Genomic DNA, 24,485 nt, shown 5'->3' with positions numbered 1-24,485 from the left:
TTCTGTTGCTGGAGCTCTTATCATATGCTGAGAGTGATAAAAGACAAATGAGACATGGGTGACATCTCAGTCAAGACGTCATAAATAATCAATCGGTGTGAAATCTTGCGTTTAAGATAAATCTATTAATTTTTCCTAATATCAATAAAAATCATAAATTGGAGCTGCGCCTATAATTTGCTCTGCTGCGCTGGGAGACACGCTTGTTGCAACACGACTCTATATTTTCTACATTGCCATCACCTTCCTTCTCCTATGGAACATTTCTGCGGCAATAAACGTTCGAGCGACATAAAATCCATCTCTTGAACATAAAGGGAACATAATGTATATGATGCAGACGCTGCATACGTGAAATGACGTATTTCATTCATGGCGATGGGCACCTCTTTGCAGGCAGGGGTGTCACTTACCATTTGTTTGATATTTCTTGACACGTGTGAGAAAAATTAAAGGTTATTTTAATCAGGCTGTTGCTATGTGTGATCAAGCAATTAATAAATGTATTGATTAAGTGCTAAATCAGTCACACTTTTTATTTTGCTGTCACTTCCCCCTCCACCAAATGGTTCGGTCTCGCCACACAGATTTCATTCATAAAATTCCAGCTCACTATAAAAGGCGGGCCCCCCTCACTATCTGCACAGTTACCATATATGCACCTGGCAAATGGAATATAGAAAGGCATCTGGGAATCTCTTTCTTCTATTATTAGATAGCCCATTCTATCGTTTAATGCGGCATTTTTAGACATGAACATGTATCCAGACTCAAGCTCTGAGTCTGACTCATCGTCCAGCTGCAGCACAGCATCGCCTGGCGGGGACACCCCTGGGTGCAGCCAGCATCCTCCTGCCTCGCTTTCATCACCAGTGGACATCTCCCAGGTACACGATCACTCATTAATAACACACTAAATATTACCATCACAATATTTCATGCATATGGCTAACAATTTGGAAAAGACTAATGACAAAAAAAATATGCATTCGTAGGAGGGACATCTAAATATCTTAGACAGCTTTTTTCTCTCGGAGGAATACTGTTCCTGTACTGAAAATTATTTTAAAAAGATGATCTATAGTGTGTTGTATTAAACATAAATGTGTGCTGGTCGAAATCTTTCATTTTTGTGTGATGAAGATGGAAACAAATGATAAGGATTTATTAATATGGTATGTATAGCTGATGGATCCGTCCGGTACTGGTTCTGTCTTTACGGCATTCCTCGCATCTAAAGGTCATCCACGGCGGTGGTTCCTTTGTCATCAGATAAAGATAAATTAGTGTTTGACTGCATATGTCTTTGTGATGTGGTTTATTCCAGGAGACTGAGATCAGCGCAGCCGACTCCTGCGTTCCGACTGCAATCTCGACCCCACCGGCTCCGAGGCGCTCGGTGCATCCGACTGTCATCACATCTGGCCCTTCGTCTTCCGGCCGTGCAAAGACCAAAAGTCAGGGCGCGAACAAAACAAAGCCCCACAGCAACAGAGGAGCGAAACAAAAGGTACACCTACAAACGTGTTTTTTTAGACGTATACGCCAAATACCACCATAATCTGCTGGCAGCAAACCAATTAGACAATAGACTTCTAGAAATGCAGTTATCGCGATATTTGCAACAGTACCTTTAATGAAATGAACTGGTTGTACTAGATTACTCACAAACAGTTAATCTCAATCAGCATTAAATAAATTGATTTTTTTTTTTTAAATTGTCTAATTGGCGCATGGAGGAATTCCCTTTATAACAAAGAGTTCTGTACTTTTCATGAATGAGATTGGAAATGAAAGAACACGTCGGATGCGCGTTCACGCGTTTTCCGTCCGTGCTGGTTTTGCAGCGCGTCTGCACCGACCTGATCAGTATTCTCTGTATACACCGCAGTAAGTAGGCTGAATATTATTTTGGCGAGTGAATATACGAATATGGAACATGCAGCGATCATGTCTGATTTCAGGCTTCCAAGGAGGAGGAGGAAAGGAGGAGAATCAGGAGAGAGAGGAATAAAATTGCTGCAGCCAAGTGTCGTAACAGACGGAGGGAGCTGATAGACACACTGCAAGCTGTAAGTACAGGGTGTCTGTTTCAGAAAGAGAACAATCCTGAAGCGCATCAAATAAAACGAGCAGGAGTATTGGTATTAATTTTTTTTTCAATTTATTTTGGCTTTCCTCAATTCAGGAGACTGACAAGCTTGAAGACGAAAAGTCCACCCTCCAGGCGGAGATAGACGACCTGCTGAAGGAGAAGGATAGACTGGAGCAGCTCTTAGAGGCTCACAAGCCATCTTGCAATCTCTCTGCGACAGACGAGGACTGTGAGGATGAATGTGACGATGGAGACGACAACACGATGCTGCAGGATTCCCCGTCCTCCCTTCAGCTGCTCTCCATCTTGGAGGACAATAAAACCCCACAGAGCAACGCATCCGCCGGAGAAGGGCCTGGTCAAGACATGGACGGTGTCCCATCCATCCCAGCTGCAGCCATCTTGGGAAACTCCAACATCTTCTTGTGTTCCAGTGCAGGAGAGGAGGCTCTGGAAGACTTGAAGGGAGATGACCTGGATGACCTGGTGCCCAGCCTGGAGATGGCAATGACTTCTGAGATGGCTGCGTCCGTACCTGACATAGACCTGAGCGGGCCGTTCTGCCTGTCAGACTGGGAAACCTTGTACAAATCTGTGGCGAATGACCTTGAATCTTTGAGCACACCAGTCATGTCCTCCAGCCCCACTTGTAGCAATTACCGCACAGTGTTTTCCTTTAATTACTCTGAGATTGATTCCTTGACTGAGGGATTTGAGAGCCTCAAAGGTAGCCTCGGCGTGTCGGAGATAATGAAAGATAATCTGAACTCTCCAACACTTCTGGCCTTGTGAATGCAAAGAAGTTATGCAATGCATCGATGCTGTAACTGTAATCTAACCAGCCGGCAAGCTATCATCTCGCTCTATCTCAAATAATGTTTGAGTTTTGATGGTGTGTAAACCTAAATATTAAAGGTTGTGTAGATGTGACAGTGACAGGGTTGACTTCTTCCGTACTACTGGTGCAGTTTAACAAAAATGCATGCAAACACAAGTCATCTGTGATCCATCAGGGGTAGTATCTTGTGTTTCTCAAAGCCCTAAATGTTATGTGAAGTTAGCTCATGCTCAATAGCTAATATGTGTGTGTGTGCACTGTTGATATAGTTGTGTTGTAGCAAGTGAAATTAACAGGGTTTTCAACGTGTTGTTCAAGTATATCTTTCTGCTGTGAGGTGTCTCCTAAATTGACACTTTCTCCATGAAAAGATCTAATGTCATGTATTTTAACAAATGTATTTTATGACAGATTATTTTTTTACTTATTTAAAATGATCGGATGCAAAAAGTGTAGACTATAATTATGGAAATAAATAAAGTAACCACAATAAAGTTCCTGCTATTGGTGTCAGTCTTATATAAAGTTCAACACCCACTGCTTCTATATAACCAGTAACAATACAATGACGAGTTTATACTGATTAACACATTGAAATCCACTCGACTTCGCATCGATCCATGCAGATGTCGGTGTGTCTATTTTGGGGACTCGACGTTACATAAAGGAGAACCGTGTGGGACTGGAGCGCGTTAGAACCGAGGGGTAGCCTCGAACACAGGAGCCTCGTTTCTGATTCGCAGCTCCTCCTCGGCTCCACTGGTGTCACGGTCAAGGGAATCCGATTCCACGGCAGCACAATGCGTGCCTTTGCGTGACGTCAACACGTGACTGCCAGTTCTTCTCACTTCCTTTGACCATATATGGGTACTTGCAGTTGTTTCGCCTCCATGGCGACGGGGTGTCATGTTTCTGAGCCCGAGGACGTTACCGGAAAATGTCGATGCGAGCAGGAGTGTTGTGGCGCGTAAACAGGCGAAACCCTCTCATCTGTTGCAGAGGAGGAGTTGCGTGCATGATAATTAGCCTCTTAAGTAATTTAACGACGCCAAAGCCTTTCTCGGAACGGAGCGTCTGATGACCGCAGCCTGGTCGGTTTCGGTCCTTCAGGGAGTAAATAATGTTAGAGGCAGCAGTCACACCGCTGTGGAGGCACTGAACGGAACCACCCCCAGCCCAGAGAGTCTTTTATTGACGTATGACACAAACATTATTGAACGTTTTACAACATCTGCCATGTTCCCGCTTTAGGGCGCGGGGTGGGGGGGGGGGAGAAGACGCAGTACCCAGTTTTTACCAACAGGGGGCGCCGTAGCCCGAAGATCCTGCAGCAGCCGAGTCAATAGCAGATGTTTGTTGTGTTTGTTTGTTGTGACGGTTCTCTGTCGGTTCAGTGGTGATGGATGGACCTGTGTCTGTCCACTGAGACTCAAACGCCACATTCCAGCAGTTCACTGCTTCCCACCAGCCTGTTTGACATCTAGAAGAGTTAGCAACCAGCCATCAAACCTCAGCACCTGACTGCAGTGTGTGAGGAGGGACCAGGGGAATGGCACTAAAGGGTGGACCTGAGGTCATGGCAGGAACGATAACGATACAATTACAATATTACTTTACAATATATAGTACTGCCTTAATACTGCAATAAAAGTTCTAGCATGAAACTATACTAAACCTACCAAATGGTCATTATCTAGAGTCACTATCCAGTTCACTGAAATGCAGGATATCATTTTGTTGTAATTACAGATAAATTATTTTGTACATTATTTTAATGTGTGCAGGTCATAAATGAGGTATTGTAGTCATATTACAACCCAATTTATTTGCAGATTATGTTTGTGACTCATACATTAATGAATGTGGTGAATAACAAATTAAATTAATCGTTAAGTGTTTCTGAGGTATAATGAGGTCAAAGTCGGGTTTGAGTTACATAAAATGGAAAAAGTATATATCAGGAAACTGAAATTTCCCCTAATTTTAAGCACATTTCTTTACAAATGCTCAACTATTACTCTTGTTGAACAACTCAGTTTTCCCTTACATCTGTTGCACCTGTTGAAATGGGAAAAACTTTATGTTCAGTATTTCATCAGGATGACCTCATGTAACATAATTCTCATCTTACCTCAACCTGAACAGATGTTTGAGTTTCCAGAATGCCAATGGGCATTCTGGAAATACTTTTTGGAGTTTAAGATGATGCTAAAAACATGACCCTGGTTGTATTAATCATTTTACCATTTAAATCTGACTTTTCATCTGTGACATGACTGCATGGTTCTTTTACGAGATGCTGCTGTCGGTTAATTTTCCTTGGTTAAAGGAATATCTGTGTAATTAGATGTTAATACTCAGAATTAGCTCTTGGCAGAACATCAACGGCCTGCACAACTGTAAACTCACCTGTTTTCCATTTCATGAGATGAGTCACACACTTAGTCATTTTATGGTTATGTACATTATTGTGTGTGTGTAATGTTGGTATGCTTTGATTGCATATAAAGCTTTCATTTTCACTGACCTGACATGGGTAATTAAAAACAAGTCATGCAGAAGTTTGAAGAACAGTTTATTGTAAACTACTGTCATCTCTCGGGATAAATTACTCTCAGCTCCACCAGCACTCTGTGATATTTCTCACAATGCCTGTTTATGAAGCTCTACCTCTCTATTATTTGTTGTGTTCTCACTGTTTCCATCATGATTATCTCATCCTCATACACCTCCTGACCATTCCTTTCCTACATGCTGTGATATTTCTGAGGAAGTGCTATATTTACAGGGATAAATCAATGCCTTACTGACACATTTTGGAAGACTGGGTCCTTTGACACAGGTTATGAGACCAAAAATGTTACAACATCTCCAAAGTATGTGTGCATAAACCCAAGCAGAGGAGATAATAAATGACAAACACGCACACACACACAAAATATGTTCTCTGTTTTTATGACTGCTGCACTACTAAATAAGCACTTTAGTTGATAAAGAGCTTTAGTTTATTTTCGCAAATAAATTTATCATTTAAAGACTTAGATCTTTCATGTCTGGATGATTATTAAACCGTGAATGTCTCACAGTGTTATTAACAGAAATGGAAGTTTGATCAGTGTGTAGAGGAAGAGGAGTTCCAGACTGACACCTGCTGGTCTGTCCTTGTGAGAAGGACATGAAAATTAAAGAAAAGAAGGATGCAAAGTCAGAACCAGCGGGTCATTGGTGCACAACATGATACACTTGAATTCTGCAAACAGAGTTTAAGAGAGTCTACAGCAGCGTGGTCATACACCTACGTGTATCTACACCGATACACTGGAGGGTGCTGCTGTGCGTCAGGTCCTCAAAAAATAGAAATTCATTACACAAATGAAATGTTTAACAATATTCATCATGGATGGATGGATGGGGGGGGGGTGAATGTCCTTTTATGTGTTGGAGGGAAATTCCATTCTATTATCCTCACAAGAAGTCATGCATCGTCTCATAGTAATACACTATTTCCAAGTCTGTCTAACAATTTTAAATAGCATGCGCACTTTACTAGACGTGTTTTGACATGATATACAGTTTTCTACATTATTTTGAAAGAAAAAAAAGGAAGGAAATAATTTAAAAGGGACTGTGGTAAAAATAAAGTGTGGTACATGATGAGTCAGGATTATGTCTGGAGGTGTCTGGTTCCCTGGGTATTTCCCAAAGATGTGGCACTGCATAGTGTTATGAAAAAACAATTCAGGTTAATCTATTGATTTTATTCGTGATAGCCTTTTGAGAAAAACCTCAAATTATGAATGATGTGTTTGCATCTAATTTACAAATTAGGGATCTTCAGCGTGATGGCATGTGAACACTAAGTATTATTACATATACATGAATAAATGTTATTGTAAACATCACAACACAGACAGAACATTGATTGATTGTGCAGAGACACATTTATTTCTTTTGGACGCCCACACAGAAAGAACTCTATGAGTTCAACAACTCTGCCAAAACCCCAAACTGTATATTCCCTCTCCGTAAATCATTTTGGCAGCCGTTATAAAGCACATGCAAGGTTAAGATTCAACGTGAAGTCTTGTCAAGGTTGGAACAGAAATAAATACATGTCGATATTGTTGAATTTATTATGTATGTTTGGATATGATATTGAACTTTCATGCATCTTGTCGCAGTCACATCTTAACCTTGATTTTCTATCACAATATGATTTCTACTCATTTGTGCATTATTAGAGGTTCAAAACGCTAATTTCTATTGAAAGAAGTTAACATCCTTTGTCTGCATGGTTTGTATATTCAAAGTGGAATATTTTTGTGGAATATCCTTATATATTCTTGGCAGGGATGTTTCCCTTTTAAAGTTCAGAGTGCCAATATGGTCAGCACCATATGTGTTCTAGTACTGAGTGACATCTCTGGCTGCCTTCCTGCAGGCAAAAAGGAATTCAGCCGAAAGTCAACACCTGTAAAGTCAAAACCTTCTGAACTGTCTGTATTAAAGTTATCCAGTACTCTCCTGTTTTATGAAATCTGCCAACTTGTTGACTCATTTCTGCTTTATTAACCCAAAAATGTCCCTTCAAATTTGTCATCCATGTTGAGAGAGACCATGACGCATCCAATCCAATCCACTTTATTTATAAAGCACAATTTAAATAAACACAAGGTTCTCAAAGTGCTGCACAATCACTAGATAAAAACACAACAGACACGCCATAAAACCATGAACAAAATGCAGTTAAATAAAATATCAAATAAAAATCCATTAAAATAACTTAAAATAAGTTAAAAGCTTAAATAAAATCAGATTAAAACAATTAAAATAATGTGCAATAATATACAGAACACTCTAAATGGTGTCAAACGCCAGGGAAAATTGGGTTTTAAGAAGAGATTTAAATTGCGACAGTGAAGATGGCCCCCGTTCTCCCCTCAGATGCAAGACATAAATCACAGGAGAACCAAATTAGAATCTATAAAAGGAACAGAGTGGGGGTATTTTAGGGAGGCTCCATTAACCCATCTTGTTCTAGGTGGAACAGTTGTGATAGCTGTGTAAACACCCAGATGACCCTCAAACAACTAAGACAATAAAAACCTGGCATGTGGTAAAAGGTGCAAAGGAGACTGGATTGTTCCTGCTTACGACATACCTCTTTTAATAACCCCTACTGACCCCTGCCCACAAATCCAGTTTTTTTGAATATTTTATTGCAGCTCATTTGTGACATGTAGTGATAAATTTAAATAATTGTTTGATTTTCAACAATTGACGTCATCAGGGTGGTCATATGAAGACTAAACACTTGAAATCCTCTAGGAGCACAACTTCAAGTCTCGACAATCTGCTGTGGAAAACGTACATTTCAATTTAACAAGCGTAGGATTGCAGTTATAGCCGTCCACACTAGAGGGAAGCCATAGTGGAAGAAACATTTAGGGCTGCCTCTTTGGAATGATCTGGAATCTTTGTCAGAAATATTTCAGATGTCATTTGATACATGTGTGTTTTAGTTATCACATGTGAAAAAAATCGATTCACATCTCGTTTAAAACCAGCTTTAAGTAAGTAAAATTCTTTTTTTTTACAACATGTACAATGTACTTGATTCAAACTTTCAGATTTCTCACATTACAGACAATAAACTTCGTCTGATCACTGAAAAACATGAATTGAACTTTTTTGTTCTGACAAAAGCAGATCTGCAGAGTTTTATTTTAAATCTAAACATACATGATGAAAACATTAGGAAACATAACCTTTTTCCAGAACAGTTGTACATGTAAGATTCATTTTAATAAATAATAAAAGTCAATCTATAACTCACCGGTCAAATGATCACAAGAATTATCTGAGAACTCAAAATATGATAAAAGGGAATCTGACATAATCAGATAATGTGATTGTTTTTGAATTTTTTTATTTGCATTAAAAAAAAAAAAGAAACTACTCTCATTCTTGCGTAACATATGTGGATTCTAAAAGCCAATTGATTAAATTATGCAATTTATTTGAAAATTATAAATAACACACATACTCACACGCATGACTTTATTGCTGTCTCTTTTCACACAACAACCCCCCTGCGGCTGAGACGCGTCTTTACCAGCCTTTGCCCGTCCATCGGGCGGCTGACGGCTCCAGGCGTGTGTTTCTATCGGTCTTTTCCCGGGTGAAACTTTCCTCCGGCCTCGTGTGTTTTCTGGTTGCTAGGGGCGGGGCTAACAAACGCTCCGACATTATTTTCATCCACGCTGACGTATGGAGCCGCAGTTCCGCATTCCGGAGCTTTCTCAGACAGGATGAGTACTTAAACGGGCTGATGCAACGACACCAGCTAGTCCCCAAACCTGCATCCCACTCCCACACTGACCCACCAGCACCGCGGATTTGGACGCACAACAGGTAAGTGTGTGCTCTGCCCGTCGCCCTCCGCTGCCTTTGTGCTCTGTGTGCTGACAGGAGGCTAATTTTGTCCTACATCCTTGACATATTTACACATTATACACTTTACTCACCACATTGTAGATACTGAACACACGGACATTTGTTGTACAAGTGTTTTTGTCAGTTAAAGTGGATTTATGACGATCTATTTTTTTCCCGTCATTGCTGTGAAACGTCGGCTTTTAATAGTTGTAAAGTTTTCCGGGTCGGGGGAACTACGTTGTTGTTAGCGGCTGTTGTAGCAACCGTCGCTCCGCAGCGCGTTGTTTCCACAGCCTGTAAGCTCGGTGACACAGCGGCTTGTGTCGGATGGGGGCTATTTTCATCCCGTGGGGGGGTGAGGGTGGGGGGGCTTCATTTCGGTGTTGCTAAACGGGAGAAGTGTGGGTTATCCGTGTGAAGACAGTTACGTAACGCAGCCAGGCCACGCTCCCACCGCGGCTGCTAGCTAAGCAGCTCCGCTGCTCCGAACTTCACGCAGGTCACAACGTTTGTTTACTAAAAAAAACCCAAAACAAAACAAAACAAAAAAACCAAAAAAGACATAAAATAATTCCGAAGTTGCTGAAAAATTGATATCCAGACCGCGGTGACATTCCGTTTGGTGAAACAAAATACTCAAAAAAAAAGTTTAACACTTGAGACGTTTTGAACGCCAGATTTTTACGAAATGACTCGGAAGTGTTTCAGTCCTTTGGTTAACGTGGAGAATTATTATAAGGCTTCAACTCATTATTATTACCAACATAGAATTATTTATATGAAATATTTTTTTCTATTCATTAACACAAAATCAATGTTTTCTAGAGCTTTTTAAAAAAAATTTATTTATCAGATTGACCTCATGCACACACTGGATGTACCACCACACTACTAACACCTGATCTTCCCACAGCGTCCAAACACAGTTGCATCATTGACAGAAAACGACTCACAACTTCTCTCTGAGTGAGTATTGTGTTGTCTTTTCCTTGAAGTCTCTTCTTGTCATTGCTGCTGCTCCTGGACTCATAAGTACAGTATTTTCTGCATTATAAGAAACACCTAAAAGCTTTTGATTTTCTCAAAAAACCAACAATGCACCTTATAATCCAGTGTGCCTTTATACATATGGACTAAGTTTTAAAATGGCCATTCATTGAAGGTGCGCCTTATAGTCCAGAAAATACTGGTAATGTAAATGAAGTGAGAAGGAATATGTGTTCAATCAGGGGTTGTGTTTTTATTTGTGAGTGAGGTAGCAAGATCATATAATAAAGACCGAAATCCTTTTGGCCTTTGGTGGAATGGTTGGACTCGGGCCAAAGAAGAACTTTCAGTTTTGCAGTGGATCCAGGTTTAAGGACAGTTACATGATAGTTCTTTCACTTTCGTTTAATGCTTTTGTGTTGGAGCAGCTTTATGATTGTTTAATCACCAAGAAATGATCCTTAGCGTAAGTAGTTTCATTATGATTACCGTAAAAAGGAAACTTATTTTTTTGTGTGCGTATGTAAGTTTCCATGCGTTTGCATATTACCTACATTTGTTGTCGTATTGCACTTCCTTTTGTTATTTATTTCCTCTTAGCTGTTGTGGTGATTTTCAAAGATTAAAAAATCTTTGAAAATGTTTACATGTCCTTGTGTCATAGTAACTGCATGCAGGCCAGAGGTAAAGGCAGTTATTTGCCCCTGCTGGCATGAAGGTTAAAGGCCAGTTGTGGAATGGATCATACAGTAAATACGGGTGGATCATCTGCATGGTTTATGATTTTCAAGCCCACACGCCAAATGTCTTGTTCTACTCGAGATTGCATGCTCATCTGCTGGTACAGCAATAGATCACACAACTGCATGCCATGCAGGGGAAACTATTTTGCAGTCTTTATATACTGTATGTGTTTCCTTTGCATCTTCATCTGTGTTTGCTTGTGTCTTAGTGACAAAGCGTGTGTTGCATGGGTTTAAATACCCTAGCGCCTGCCTGGGCACATCCGTAGGATGGTTTCCGCATAAATGGAACGCTGCCGTGGATTAATGGGGAAGGCCTGGCAAGCCGACAAGCAGCACTGGGCCGACGGGGCTCAGAGGCTGGACATGGGCGCACAGGGTTTATTTTCAGTAAAAATGCCTTTCAGTTGGTCTCTGAAGGGCTGAACCCAAGTGCTTTGAATAGAGAGAGTGAACGCATTGCAGGTGAGCCAGGGAACTATGCAGCAGCTAGGATTAATGATACTGACGGCAGGGGAGCAGCTATCATGTGCTGAGCATATCACATTATCAGTATCACTTTGTAGTCCCCATAAGAATTTCCACATGGTTAGTGAAAACGGTGTGTCAGGATACACTAGAGGTTCACTGGTGTAAACGAGAGATATTAAATGTGGACCTTCTCCTTTCACTTCCTTTTTTTCTTTCCTTAAAAATAAAATAGCAGTTTAATGATTGTTACTGAAAGGCCTTGCTATTGTAGCCAGATTTACCAATTTTTTTTGAGTGGAATCCAGCTTTCTGTATTTGAACGTCAACCTGAGCATTAGCCTTTGGTCTGTAGCCTTCAGGAGAAACAAAAGGCTTGAACACACACAACGCTGTCCGGACTAAGAGGCTTGTTGAAGCAGAGCGTGTCTGCCTTACTCGGGGCAGATGAGGAAATATCAGAGAACAAAGCATGAAACGGTATTCAAGTTAAAACCACATTACACAACAGTGGCAATTTGTTTCAAAATAAGGAATTACATCTGATTTTTCCCCATTGGGTTAGTCAATATTTTGTTAGGAATTGCGCAGGGTTTGCCTCGTGGTAGTCATGGATGTAAACTCCATACGTCTGAAATAGCTTTTGAATGCATTTTGATTCACTTAATCCACGTCTGAGTTGAGCCAAAGCTCAGCTGTACAAAGTCTGATCCTGACTTACAACGTGGGGGGAAATAGTAACGTTATAATAATTCAACCGGACCGCCCAGATGCAAAATATAGATGTGTGACTGCTTGAATGGCACAAAGCAGGCCAAGTGGGATCACATCCAATGATAACATCGTAATGTTTGAACTGAGGCAGCCGCGGTCCTCGTTCCTTGCTCAATCTACAGGTGCTTTGTGTTTCCTTTTGCCTGGAATATTTTTTATTCTTAAGCCACAATAGTTTGCAAAAATAATATTGAATCATTAAACATCCTCCTGTCTTGTGTAATTTCATTATGAACAAATGATGACCTCTGTGTGCACTTTACTCCAGTGTACTTACTGTTGAGACATCCAAAGTGTAAATGTTCGGGGAAGTTAAGACATTCCTGCTGTAGCTGAAGATCTACTCGTCATTGACTATAGTGAGGTTTAACATTCATAATTGTACAGAAATGCTTTGGGAGGTCATTACAGTGTTTTTTATGTCCTTCTGTCTGATAGCTGTTTAGCACAAACAAGAGATGAACCCTGAAAAAAAAGTTCTCATTGACTTCCACATCAGCACACTATCATCCATTAGTTTAAGCGTGATCTGAACAATAGCCATCATTATTGCGGATCTTTCCTCATTGTGTCTGTATGTTGTCCCTCCAAAGAAAATATAATGAGCAGTTAGTGGAATGTTGATGCTGTATATTTGGACTGTCCTGTGCTGGAAGAAAGTCGATGCCAAATTCCCTGGTTCCCTCAGAGGATTGCGAAAGACTGTAACTCAACACACAGACTGACTGAGCGTAGACGGTAATGATGATCGCTGAGACCTTGGCCAGAGATTGTGGGAGCGTGCTTTGGCCTGACTCTCCATTCTCATTGTGCCTTTTCACTGCTCCTGTAGCACAGAGCTGCAGGAACTGTTTGCAAGAGATTTGCAAGATGTTTAATAAAGTATGTTGGCAGAAAGTAGTCAGACTATCCTGGAAAGTTTGCACCTCTTTCCCGGAATGCAATGATCCTGCACTCTAGGTGGAGTTGTCTGGCAGCTGAAAAATGTGATTATGTATCTCAGGCAAATAGAAGAAAATATTCAGGCAAGAAAGTAATTGCACTGGAAAGGTGACCTGATTGATTGTTCCTCTTAAAAAAAAAATCAATAGCATGTGAAGGTAATGAGTCAGAGTTCAAAAGCATTTCTGACCCTCACCCCTCTGCTTCATTGCCTATAGGGGATGAGGATAATAGGGCCTCCGGTCTCGCTGCTGGCTATTGGTAGGGGTCTGAATTCCTCAGCGCTGCTAATTGCTTTCAGGAACGAGTCCGGAAATGGACACATTTGCGGGGCTGAAGACAGATAGAGTATGTGAGCAAAGAAACCAGTGAAGTGTAAATATACATGGGACATGCTGACTCCCAGCACATAATAGGAACCCTCAAACATGCACTCTCTTCATGCACCCCTCCTGCTATCTGCGGCTCACATGTTTTTGGATTAGTCTGGGCCGCAGCCGGAGCCAGAACGGTCCTGTATCTTATAACTAATACATGACATTTCCGCTCCACGCCCTTGGCTTGTGCTCGTCTCCTCTCTGTTAGCCTGGAGAAGCAGTGGCGCTGGGCTGTGTAGGTGTCTTTGTTTCAGGCTAGTATGGGCCTTGATGCTGTGGCACTGGTTTTTCTGCTTGACTGCAGAAGTACAGTAATGGCATTGCATCATCAAACGCTGACCACTAATCCTCGACTGCAGGCTGCTGCTGACAGAAAAGAGTCTTTTGGAAAAAAATTTTTTTAATCACTTCGATTTGTACTTTAGATTGTATTTCTGCATTGGGACACACTTCAGCTAACGTTCCATTTATTGTACAGTTGAAACGTCTGTGGGGTTTCGTGTCTCAAGGCTTGATGGGGTGTTGGGTTTGCGAGGGGGATTTTAATAGACTTGTGTGGCAGGTTGAAAGAGACGGAACAGTTTATAAATGACACAGTTTGTGCCCAACTTAAAAGTGACTTTTACCCAATAGCCTACCACATCTAGAGTCTACTCAGTGTTTGAGTTTGCAACACACAATAAATTGTCTGGAATTTTCATAATTGATAGGCGTCTTTCTTCAGACATGCATTTTTTCACCTTTGTTTTGTTGGCCGCTGGCAAAACTACCTCTGTGGGTTTTTTGATTTGTGTATTCTGATGTCAGGTTGACAAATAGGAGCTTCATGCGTGTCAATGTAGTGAACGTGTGTTTCTACAATCGTGTGTATGTGCGTGTGGTTAGCTCTGGCCTTGGGTGCATGCTTCAGCAAGTCATCGAGAGGAATGGGGGCTTTCCTCACAATATGTCTGACTGAGCAGGATTACATTACAATGTACTTTATACAAGCCAATCTAAAAGACATGAAATATGACTGTTCCAACAATCAAGTATTTTTTTATTAGTCAGTTTAAGTTGAAGAATTGTGTGTGTCCAAGATGGAACCAAAAAACAAGTGTGTACACTCGCGCCGAGTGTCTGGCCAGCTTGGATATTGAACTTCATTTTGGATTTGAAAGTGATTCTCTCAGTTTTATGAATTCCAGCACAGTAATTTGTCAGCATTGAGAAATGTAAGAAAAAACATGGCATGCACTTAATTTATGCTGGGGGATTTTTGCATGGATTTAGTAAAAGATACAGAAATGCAGAGAGACATTCCAGATCTGATGAGAGATGTGGAGTCTGAAAGTCTACACTACTGAATAAAATACCCCATCAAAGGCTTTGTAGTCAATGCGGTGGTCCAGTCACTTCAACCCAAAAAGTTGTACTGGTGTCCAGCTATTTTTTAAAGATATTTCTGTCCTATTGGTCTCTGGATTAGCTGCCATATGGTTGGCCTTGTTCTTAGACAGCCTCACTGCAGAAAGAGAAGTCTTTGGCATCTCTCCTGGGAGCCTGAGAGAGAGGGAATTTTGTCTGAGAGAGATTTTTACCAGGGCTGTCGTGTTCTTTTCCTGTCCAGCAAAAACAACAGGCCGCTGCCAAGTGCAGTGTAAATGGGAGTATACATGCAGTGGGAGAGACGGTAGAGATAGAGGAGGGAGAGAGAAAGAGAGGAAAGGAGGGTGCGGTTGGGGATTTAAAGAATAAAATGCCTCATTGGACTCTGGCTCCACACACTCACTCGTCCTTGGAGCTAGAAAATCATGCAGGGCTCAGGTGGGACCAGGTCAAAGGTGGAGATTAGCTGAACGACTGACTCGTAGGTGAAGTTTTAGGTCTTTGGTAGAGGGGTCTACTAATGGTATTGTCAACAAAGACATTAGAAAATAACTGTGGCAGATTAATTTATAATATTCAATTGTAGGGATGTAACTCTATATAACTTCAGAAGTCATTTCCACTTCTGAAGGGTGAGTCAATTTGTTTCCACAGAACTCGACAGTAAACTTGAGTATAACTGTAGAAACATTTTGAGACCAGCCCATAAGCAGGGTGGGGTTTATTAGAATGAAGTTACATAACAGCTTTTTTTTTTTTTCATGACCTCCTCTCTGGCTTTTGTAATAGAGTAAGTCTTTCATCCCAAGTAGCAAAGAAATCAAAACTTGCTTTAATTTCTAATGCAGTCAGCCTGTCAGTTCGTCAGCCACCAGCGGAGTCAGCTGTTTCCGCAGAACCTCACAATGTGGGTCTTTGTTGGTTCCATCTGAGAGGGACTTTGTTCGGTTCGTGGCCAACCTGTAGAGGTTCAGCTTCAGCCAAATGCCCAAGAGGAAAATGTGAAATAAGCTCTAAATGTAGAAGTCACAATGATATCATCAGTTTTTAAAAAAAAACCTTTGTAGCTTTAGCTTTAGCTGCTAATCCTCGCTGAATTTCTGTCAGCATGCCACAGTCAGCAAAGTATCAGTTGCTCAGTTGTGTCAGTCATGGCCGAGGTTTTTGTCTGATCCTTTCGATCCTCGCTCTATTTGTTGTAAAAATTTCATCCCCAGTAAATGTGAAATGGCTGCTGAATGTTTACTCCTGTTAGCTACCAGATATTTTTGTATTTTTAGTGTTTATTTTTCTACATACACGCTGAACTTTGTGTTGAACAATTTCACAAGTTCACTTCACAGAGATTGCAGGGATGGGAAGGGTACAGCCGACTCATGTTACACCGTTCCCATCTGTAACATTTGTTTTTTATTTTGCCATCAGAAGTTTTCCAAGTCTTGGTCTTACAGTAATTAGAGGGACGTCTTAATTCTCTAGCCACTTCCTTTGGGTCGGCATAAGTTCTTTTTTTTTCACTCTGTCTCTCATTTCTCACTGATTACATTAAAAAGTGCTGTGGTCAGCCCCCCCACCCCCACCCCCCAAAAAAACTACTCTATTACCGAAAAGAGGCTGGAGGTGGAATGCACCGGTGGCCTCCGCTCATGAATACTAGAGATACCCTCCAACTCCTCTTTCTTAAAATGAAATGAACGTTCAAGACAAAAACCACTTGGTGATTTATGAGATGCACTTGTGTAAGTTGTGTACGCCCCCCGCCCCCAACGGTTTCCTGGCTTCCCTTCGCCTGTGAACCTACTGAGATGAAAGTTTAGCCTCTTGTAATGTGAAGTTTGTCTTTTCGCCCATCGCTGACTATGAAGGTAGCACAGCTGACAAAGCAGTCAATGTGTCAGTGTGGGCTTGGAAACAGAAACCTATATTTATAAGAGATCGTCAGTGACATAGAAGACAGTTCATTGAACATCAGCGCTATAAAACATGTCAACGATATGATCATGAAAGACCGGTAGGAATGTAGGGCTTGTGTTAGTATTAGAGAGCAGATCATTGTATATTCATGGGAAAATCTGATAATGTGGAACCACATTGCTTCACTGACTGTTTCACTGAAAATTTACAAATGAATGTCATTTTTGTTGCTGTTATTTAAAGGCTGGATTCTCCTGTTCTCATCCTCCCCTCTCTTCCTGTTTGCTCCCCCACGCAGCGGCGGTGGTGGCCGGGTCGGACATGATGCCGGGACAGATCCCTGACCCTTCGCTGGCAGCAGGTTCGCTGCCCAGCCTGGGCCCGCTGGCGGGCATCTCAGCCACGACGCTCACCGATCAACTCAAGCTGGCCGACTTCCGTCAGCTGGGCACCATGCTGTCCCCGCTGCACTTCCTGAGCAGGCTGGGGAAAAGGCCACTGGCCATCAAGACAGAGGTAGGCAAGGAGAGAGGGAGGTGTGGAAAGATGAAATAGTGCAGAAGGATGTGATTAAATAGAGAATGTTTCCAAGTTCTTAATCAAATCAGGCTTTATGTTTCTTTGAAAATGACATCAGTCCAGTCTCCACAATCTGTTGGTCTGTGTTGATTTCAGTGTCATGTTGTTCTGATTTATATTCATTACAACAGATTCTAACATTGTGTAATGAGAATTCTACCTATAATGACTTTCAAGTGGTTTTATATTCTGTTGCCAGCTGTTCAAAATACTGAGTTAAAGTGAATTCAATGAACATGCTTTAAGAACAGGCTGTGTCTTTATGAACAACATTTTTCTGTTAAATGTTGTCATGAGTCGGTGAATCGATCCAAGCAAGGAATAAAACCACTTACTTTGTAGTTGGGATTTGCCCCCTCTAGTGGTCAAAGAATTACTGCATGGTCCAGACAACACATTTCTTTCACCTACTGTTGGTTGTAGGTTTTTGTTATTAAAATCATTACAGTTTTGTCATGAGTTGCATGTTGTTCACATCCATGACGGATTGTGTTCTCAGATGGATGAAGACGAGGAAAGGAGGAAACGCAGACGTGAGAAAAACAAGGTCGCGGCAGCGCGATGCCGAAACAAAAAGAAGGAACGGACTGACTTCCTTCAGAGGGTGAGTTTATGACTCAGCGCTGCGTGCTGATGAGCAGGAGCAGAGAGGTAGCGAAGGAAAGCCTGACTGAACCTGTACAGCCGGTTCATTAAGCTCAAGCCAGAGCTAACTCGGTCATTAAAAACAAACCAACCAAAATGTCATGGGTCTTTAGTTTAAATACTAGAAATTCTAACAGGTATTGACAACTTTGCTTTGACCTGCAGTAGCTAATAATTTGCGTCTCTGTCCAGGAGTCTGAGCGTCTGGAGATGGTGAACTCTGAGCTGAAGGCCCAGATCGAGGAGCTCCGCCTGGAGAGGCAGCAGCTCATGGTAATGCTCAACCTCCACCGGCCCACCTGCATCGTGAGGACCGACAGCGTCAAGACCCCCGAGAGCGAAGCCAACCCTCTACTGGAGCAGCTCTCTGCGGACGCCAAGTGAAACCAGGAGACCAGGGGCTCCGCACCCCTGAAACGTGACACGACCACCACCACGGCCGTCGTTTGAATGAACTCACAACTGGCAACACATTTCTAAACAAGCACTTGAGCCCCAAGCTGACTTTTGGAGACTCTGTCCAAAGACCTCAGGCTGTTCAGCTTGCTTAGTACTGCTACATGATGAGCTGGCTCTGTCGATCAGATGACTGGAAATGCCAAGGTCCATCACTGCGTTCAGTGTTGTTGTTGACACCCACTGTGCCTAGTTGTTACTTCAACAATCTCAACATAAAGGGACCAATGGAAACAGGAGAGTGTGACTGGAAACAAACCTGAAAAAACAAACTCATACCAATAAGGTGCTCTGTTACTAAAGCCCTGAGTAGATTGTGTGGCATTGTTTCAGCGCAGACGCCCACAAAGGCTTAACGGTCTGCAGATATACTTTGCATCCTAGTTGAATTACACAGGTGTAGAGTTTTAAGTATACAATACTCAATACAAGTACACCAGACTGAGTAGAGTTGTTTGTTTTCTCTTATTGTTGATTTCTATACCCTGCCTTGACGATGGCAGTTACCGGTTGATCCGATTTGTGGTGACGCTGGCGTCATATAAAGCACATATACACAAATGTTTACACAGTTGTTTTTTTGAATTTGTTTCATTGTTGTGCTTGTTTTCTTTTCTTTTTTTTTTTTTTTACTGCTTCATAGTCAAACATATATGAAATGCTAGTTAATCACTTGAGGTGATTGGTCTCCGGTCCTCCGTCTGTGTGTGTGTAACGTTGTGCTGTCAAACAGCTGTGAAAACAAGCAGAGATCTTTTCAGCTGAGCAGTATTCTAATGTCTGTTCTGGACCTGTATCTGCTATGTATGACTCTGGTACTCTGAATAGATTAAATTTTATTTTCTAACTAGAAGACCTGGACTTATTTGTCTCCATCGGATGTTCAGTGTCGATTTTTTTTCTCATTGAAGTTTGTCTGAAGTTTTTGTATTATTCATCAAAGTCATGACATTAGACTGCTCCAGTGACAAATGTCATGTAATCATGTTCTGGCAACCTTTTTGGAACACATTTCTTCAACCAGGGAAGTACCTGAATTTACAAAGATCGGAAAAGGTCCTTCTTATTGAGTATAACTGATCGCTACTGAGATCATCTCAACACACTCAACCATGCAGCGCTTCAAATTCTTGCGGCCCTTTTGGCTCACTGGTGGCAAAATTTAAGAATGTGTCTGCTCTAGATTTGTCAAAGAATAACGATGCCAAGAAAAACTTCCACTTGATTTAATTTTAGGATTTGTAACCTTGTAATGTTTATTATCCCATAATTATTATAGGTCTTGTGAAACTTGCTGAAGGAGGAAAAGGAATACTTGATGTTCATTATCATTTATCCGTTGTTCCACGACCAGGACGGAACCCACATTGTTCCTCCTAAATCTGAGGTTCGAGAATGGGCTGGAGTGTGATGCCCCTGTAGTTGGCACACACCCTCTGGTCCCCCTTTTTGATAAGAGGAACCACCACCCCAGTCTGCTACTCTTGGGCACTGTCCCAGACTTCCACTCAATGTGAAAGAGGCGTGTCATCTATGACAGCCCCTCAACACCCAGAGCCTTCAGCATTTAGGGGGGAAACTCATCAACACCCAGGGCTTTGCCACAGTGAAGTTGTTTAACTACCTCGGTGACTTCGCCCAGAGAGACTGACTCGAATCCCCCATCATCCTCCAGCTCTGCCTCTGCAACAGAAGACTGGTCAGTTGGGGTAGTTCGATTCAGGAGTTCCTCAAAGTGTTCCTTCCACTGGCCAACAACCTCCTCAGTCGAGGTCAACAGTGTCCCATCCTTGCCTTATACAGCTTGGATGGTCCCCCGTTTCCCTCTCCTGAGGTGTCGGACAGTCCTCCAGAACAACTTTGGTGCCGTCCGATAGTCCTTCTCCATGGCCTCTTTGAACTCCTCCCACACCCTCTGTTTTGCCTCCATCACAGCCGAGGCTGCAGTCCTTCTGGCCTGTCGGGACCCTTCAGCTGCCTCAGGAGTCCCCAGGGACAATATGCCACTGAAGGCCTCCTTCAGTCGACGGCTTCCCTGACCACCGGGGTCCACCCCTTGAGGCACCCAAGACCTTGAGACCACAGCTCTCAGCTGCAGCTTCAGCAATGGAAGCTTTGAACAGCGACTGTTCAGGTTCAATGCCCCCAGCCTCCACAGGGATGCACGAGAAGCTCCTTCGGAGGTGTGAATTGAAGGCCTCGCGGACCGAGTCCTCCTCCAGACACTCCCAAATCACCCGCACTACTCGTCTGGGCTTACCAGGTCTATCCAAAGGTTTCCCCCGCCAACGGGCCCAACTCACCACCAGGTGGTGATCAGTTGGCAGCTCTGCCCCTCTCTTCACCCGAGTGTCCAAAACACACGGTCGAAGGTCAGATGATACGATCACAATATCGGTCAATGACCTCCAACCCAGGGTGTTCTGGTACCAGGTACACTTATGAGCATCCTTGTGTTCGAACATGGTGTTAGTTATGAACAATCCTTGACTAGCGCAGAAGTCCAACAACATAACACCGCTCGGGTTTAGATCAGGGAGGATATTCCTCCCAATCACGCCCCTCCAAGTGTCTCCATCATTGCCGAAGTGCTCATTGAAGTCCCGCAGAAGAACAATGGAGTCCCCTACAGAGATCCTGTGAAGGACCTCATTTAGGAACCCCAAGAAGGCCGAAAACTCCGAGCTGCTACTGGGTGTGTACGCACAAATAACAGCAAGAGTTTTCCCTCCCACAGCCTTAAGGTGTAGGAAGGCGACCCTCTCATCCAACCGGGGTAAACTTCAACACAGTGGCGCCTAGCCGGGGGAATGTGAGTATCCCTACACCCGCCCTGTGCCTCACGGCTGACACAACTCCGGAGTAAAACAAGATCCAACCGCTATCCAGGAGTTTGGTTCCAAAACCAAGGCTGTGTGTGGAGGTAAGCCCCACCAGATCCAACTGGTTACGCTCCACCTCCAACACAAACTTCGGCTCCTTCCCTGCCACTGAGGTGACATTCCACGTCCCCACAGCCAGCTTCTGCCGCCTGGGTCTGGTTCGTCGTGACCCCCTATCGTTGCTGCCACCCATATGGCAGCGCACCCGACCCCATTGATCTGCCCTGCAGGTGGTGGGTCCACAGGGATGGGGAAAATCCACGTTGCCTTTTCGGCCTGACCCGGGCCCCGTGGCAGATCCACCCACCAGGCGCTCCCTGACGCGCCCTCCGTCCAGGCCTGGTTCCAGACTTGGGCCCTGGGCTTCCTCCGGGCAGGGTCACATTTTTCCCTTTTCGGTTTTACATTGGGTCTTAGTTAACATTCTGCAACATTTAAATTCCACCAATTGAATTATGGTTTCATGGCGTCTCTTTTTGGAATTAATTTGTTTGATTAATGACTTACTACCATTTATGAAGTAGAAAGGATCATGATAAATAAATATAATTATATGATGCATGTATTGTAAAGTGGTTAATATCAGAGAACAATGTCTAACATGTAACCAGAAAGTTCCTTTATACTTTTTTGTTTTCTTTTTACAACTGATAGGACGGTTTATAACTATTTGTAATTCATCAGCAGATGGTCATAAAATGAGATTCTGGGATGTGAAGGTGATGAGAGGAAGAGTCAGCTCAGGTAACAACAGATGGTGAGGATGCAGACTGAAGGAAAGGACCAATTAAAATAAAGGTGGGCTCACTATTTAGCAAATAATACTGTTGACTTATGCACTTTTTATATGATGAATTATTGCATCTGTAAATCGCTGGCGACACGTCCGGGGTGTACCCCGACTCTTCCCTTTACTCAGTGGCTAAGTAGAGGTAGTTGTTGTAGTTGTAGTAGTTGTAGTAGTAGTAAAGTGGCTCTAGACGAGATGATTACAGTCGTCTCGTTTGCAAGAAAATGGATGGATGGAGTGATTGCGACATACTAATGATTGTTAAAGAGTTCGCAACACAATACAGTAATAGGTAACCATTTAAGCGCTTTTATAAAAGTAGCCTTATTGTAAAGTGGACTGAATAATAATAGTTCACTTACGGTCACGCGAAAAATTCACTTTACGGAGATCAAAACAACAACAACAACAACAACAACAACAACAACAACAACAAAAACAACAACAACAACAACAAAAGTAAAGCGACGCTCCTCCAATCGATCTGCTGCAGACGCTGCGCCGCCGTTCTGTCAAGACTGCGGTCACCAGCTCCATCTAGTGGCGAGTTTGGGAACTACACTTTAGATTCGTTTTAATTACAAGAACAATTTGTTGACTACCGAATATTATGCTGACTGAAAAGACATTATGTATAACTTTGTACATATTTCCTTTTCGTTCCTTCCTTGTAATTATTTTTATTAACAAAGCTATTTAATATAATCACATTATATGTTTTATAATAACACATGTGACAAACTGCTGGAAGAGGTACCGGTCCATCAGGGCACAGACCTCCAGACTAACCAACACGTTCTACTCAAGTTCAATCAGAGTACTCAACACAGAGCTCTTTATAATTAAAAGTAAATATCAATGAAATAATAGTAAATTCTCTTTGAGAAATTAGTTTAAGCACCCAAACCATTACAGGTCTTCAAACGTTCTGAAAAATCTGCCCAGTGTTGACAAGTATATTACTCATCTGTAAGGAATAAGATCAATATGACTGAATATTTTCTCTTCAGAATCTTTCCAACAACCAGTTGTGTCTTGAAGCAGCAGACACCATCTCCAAAAAGCTGTTAAGGAATTGCGTCATCAAATCCATCAAACTCTCTGGTCATCACATCCGTCACCTCCCAAGATCGCTAACATGTTTGGGTCTATCGTTACATAGATGCGAGTGAGCTCCTTTTTATTCCCACTAAATGAGATGTGGGGTCCAGTAACATTATATCTTAATGGATTCATGTGTAGATGTATTCTGAGCACCACAGACTATTCAGGACTTTGGATGGAGAAGGAACATGAAGGTCTCCACATTTGCTCACCGGAATGCTGTGAAGGTCAGGCTAAAGAAAGTTTGATCATGAATATCTGTCATAAATAAATACAAAAGAAATGGACTTAGCTGAAATTTTACAGTAGTAACCATTACATGGGGAAAAAATTAGGTTGTCATTCTGAGAGATGGCCGTACCTCTGGACCAGCAGCAGCTGATCTGGTTGATCAAGAAGTTTGAAAAGAATTGCTCAGGAATCGTAAATTACAGGTTTGTCCACCACTGGATTCCAGAGGATGGTTCAACAATTCTTTATTAACAAGGAAACACATGAACACATTCTCTCAAATGTGTGTTGGTGCTCACTGTCAGATATAATTGATTGTTTTGTACCCGCCCTTTTCGCCCGTAGCCAGCTGGGTTAAGATCCAGCATGACCCGCGAACCATAAGATGAATACGATCATCCGGCCTTCAAGAAGATCAATGAATGAATGCATGTATGAATGACTTATTGAATGAATGAATGAATGTTTGGTCTATTACTATAGGTATCTTAAGTTGCCAATCTTCACCAATCAAATCAGCTGTAAACAGTTCTAAATACTGAGTTAGATGTCACATGAATATCATTTCTAACTTTCTCTCCGTTGCGGCGACTTTGCTAAGTGATCAGACAGAACTGATAGGAAACAAAATAACAGAGGAGAACTTTTTAAGTGAATAGAGTCTAATAGAATTGGTTATTTTCTGGAGAAACAACATGACAACAGAACAATCCTACATGTTTTGCATATCCTGCAGCTCCTTACTACACAAGGACTAGGAAATGACATCACAAATGGTCGTGTACCCCGCTGACAGTTGTACCCTTACTGGATTATAAGGCGCACTGTCAGTTTTTGAGAAGATTAGAGGCTTT

General features: G+C 42.2%; 2 protein-coding genes across 3 annotated transcripts; both read left to right on the top strand.

Annotated features, from left to right (window-relative positions):
• The first annotated feature begins 734 nt into the window (after nucleotides 1-734).
• LOC137613532 (protein c-Fos-like) lies at nucleotides 735-3,421 on the top strand. Its single transcript, XM_068342833.1, has 4 exons — nucleotides 735-887; nucleotides 1,328-1,510; nucleotides 1,965-2,072; nucleotides 2,189-3,421. Exons 1-4 carry the CDS (start codon nucleotides 753-755, stop codon nucleotides 2,885-2,887), a joined length of 1,125 nt encoding a protein of 374 aa, XP_068198934.1. The 5' UTR covers nucleotides 735-752; the 3' UTR covers nucleotides 2,888-3,421.
• Nucleotides 3,422-9,214: 5,793 nt separating this feature from the next.
• Nucleotides 9,215-19,477, top strand: jdp2b (Jun dimerization protein 2b). 2 transcript variants are annotated; one of them, XM_068341892.1, is made up of 5 exons: nucleotides 9,241-9,347; nucleotides 10,285-10,337; nucleotides 17,243-17,460; nucleotides 18,023-18,127; nucleotides 18,361-19,477. In XM_068341892.1, exons 3-5 carry the CDS (start codon nucleotides 17,266-17,268, stop codon nucleotides 18,550-18,552), a joined length of 492 nt encoding a protein of 163 aa, XP_068197993.1. In that variant the 5' UTR covers nucleotides 9,241-9,347; nucleotides 10,285-10,337; nucleotides 17,243-17,265; the 3' UTR covers nucleotides 18,553-19,477. The 2 variants fall into 2 exon arrangements, with proteins under 2 accessions (XP_068197994.1, XP_068197993.1); XM_068341893.1 differs by lacking the exon at nucleotides 10,285-10,337 and having other exon boundaries at nucleotides 9,215-9,347.
• The last annotated feature ends 5,008 nt before the right edge of the window (nucleotides 19,478-24,485 follow it).

Source organism: Antennarius striatus, chromosome 19, assembly GCF_040054535.1.
Source record: "Antennarius striatus isolate MH-2024 chromosome 19, ASM4005453v1, whole genome shotgun sequence".
Taxonomy (NCBI): Eukaryota; Metazoa; Chordata; class Actinopteri; order Lophiiformes; family Antennariidae; genus Antennarius; species Antennarius striatus.
Note: the sequence above shows the minus strand (reverse complement) of the source record. Positions and strands in the feature narration are given on the sequence as shown.

Bases quoted from the DNA above. Each gene is read 5' to 3' on its own strand.
- LOC137613532 (XM_068342833.1), top strand. From the start codon at position 753: ATGAACATGTATCCAGACTCAAGCTCTGAGTCTGACTCATCGTCCAGC. The intron at 1,511-1,964 runs GTACACCTACAA...GTCTGATTTCAG, and splicing joins ACAGAGGAGCGAAACAAAAG to GCTTCCAAGGAGGAGGAGGA. The intron at 2,073-2,188 runs GTAAGTACAGGG...TCCTCAATTCAG, and splicing joins TGATAGACACACTGCAAGCT to GAGACTGACAAGCTTGAAGA.
- jdp2b (XM_068341893.1), top strand. From the start codon at position 17,266: ATGATGCCGGGACAGATCCCTGACCCTTCGCTGGCAGCAGGTTCGCTG. The intron at 17,461-18,022 runs GTAGGCAAGGAG...TTGTGTTCTCAG, and splicing joins CACTGGCCATCAAGACAGAG to ATGGATGAAGACGAGGAAAG. The intron at 18,128-18,360 runs GTGAGTTTATGA...GTCTCTGTCCAG, and splicing joins GGACTGACTTCCTTCAGAGG to GAGTCTGAGCGTCTGGAGAT.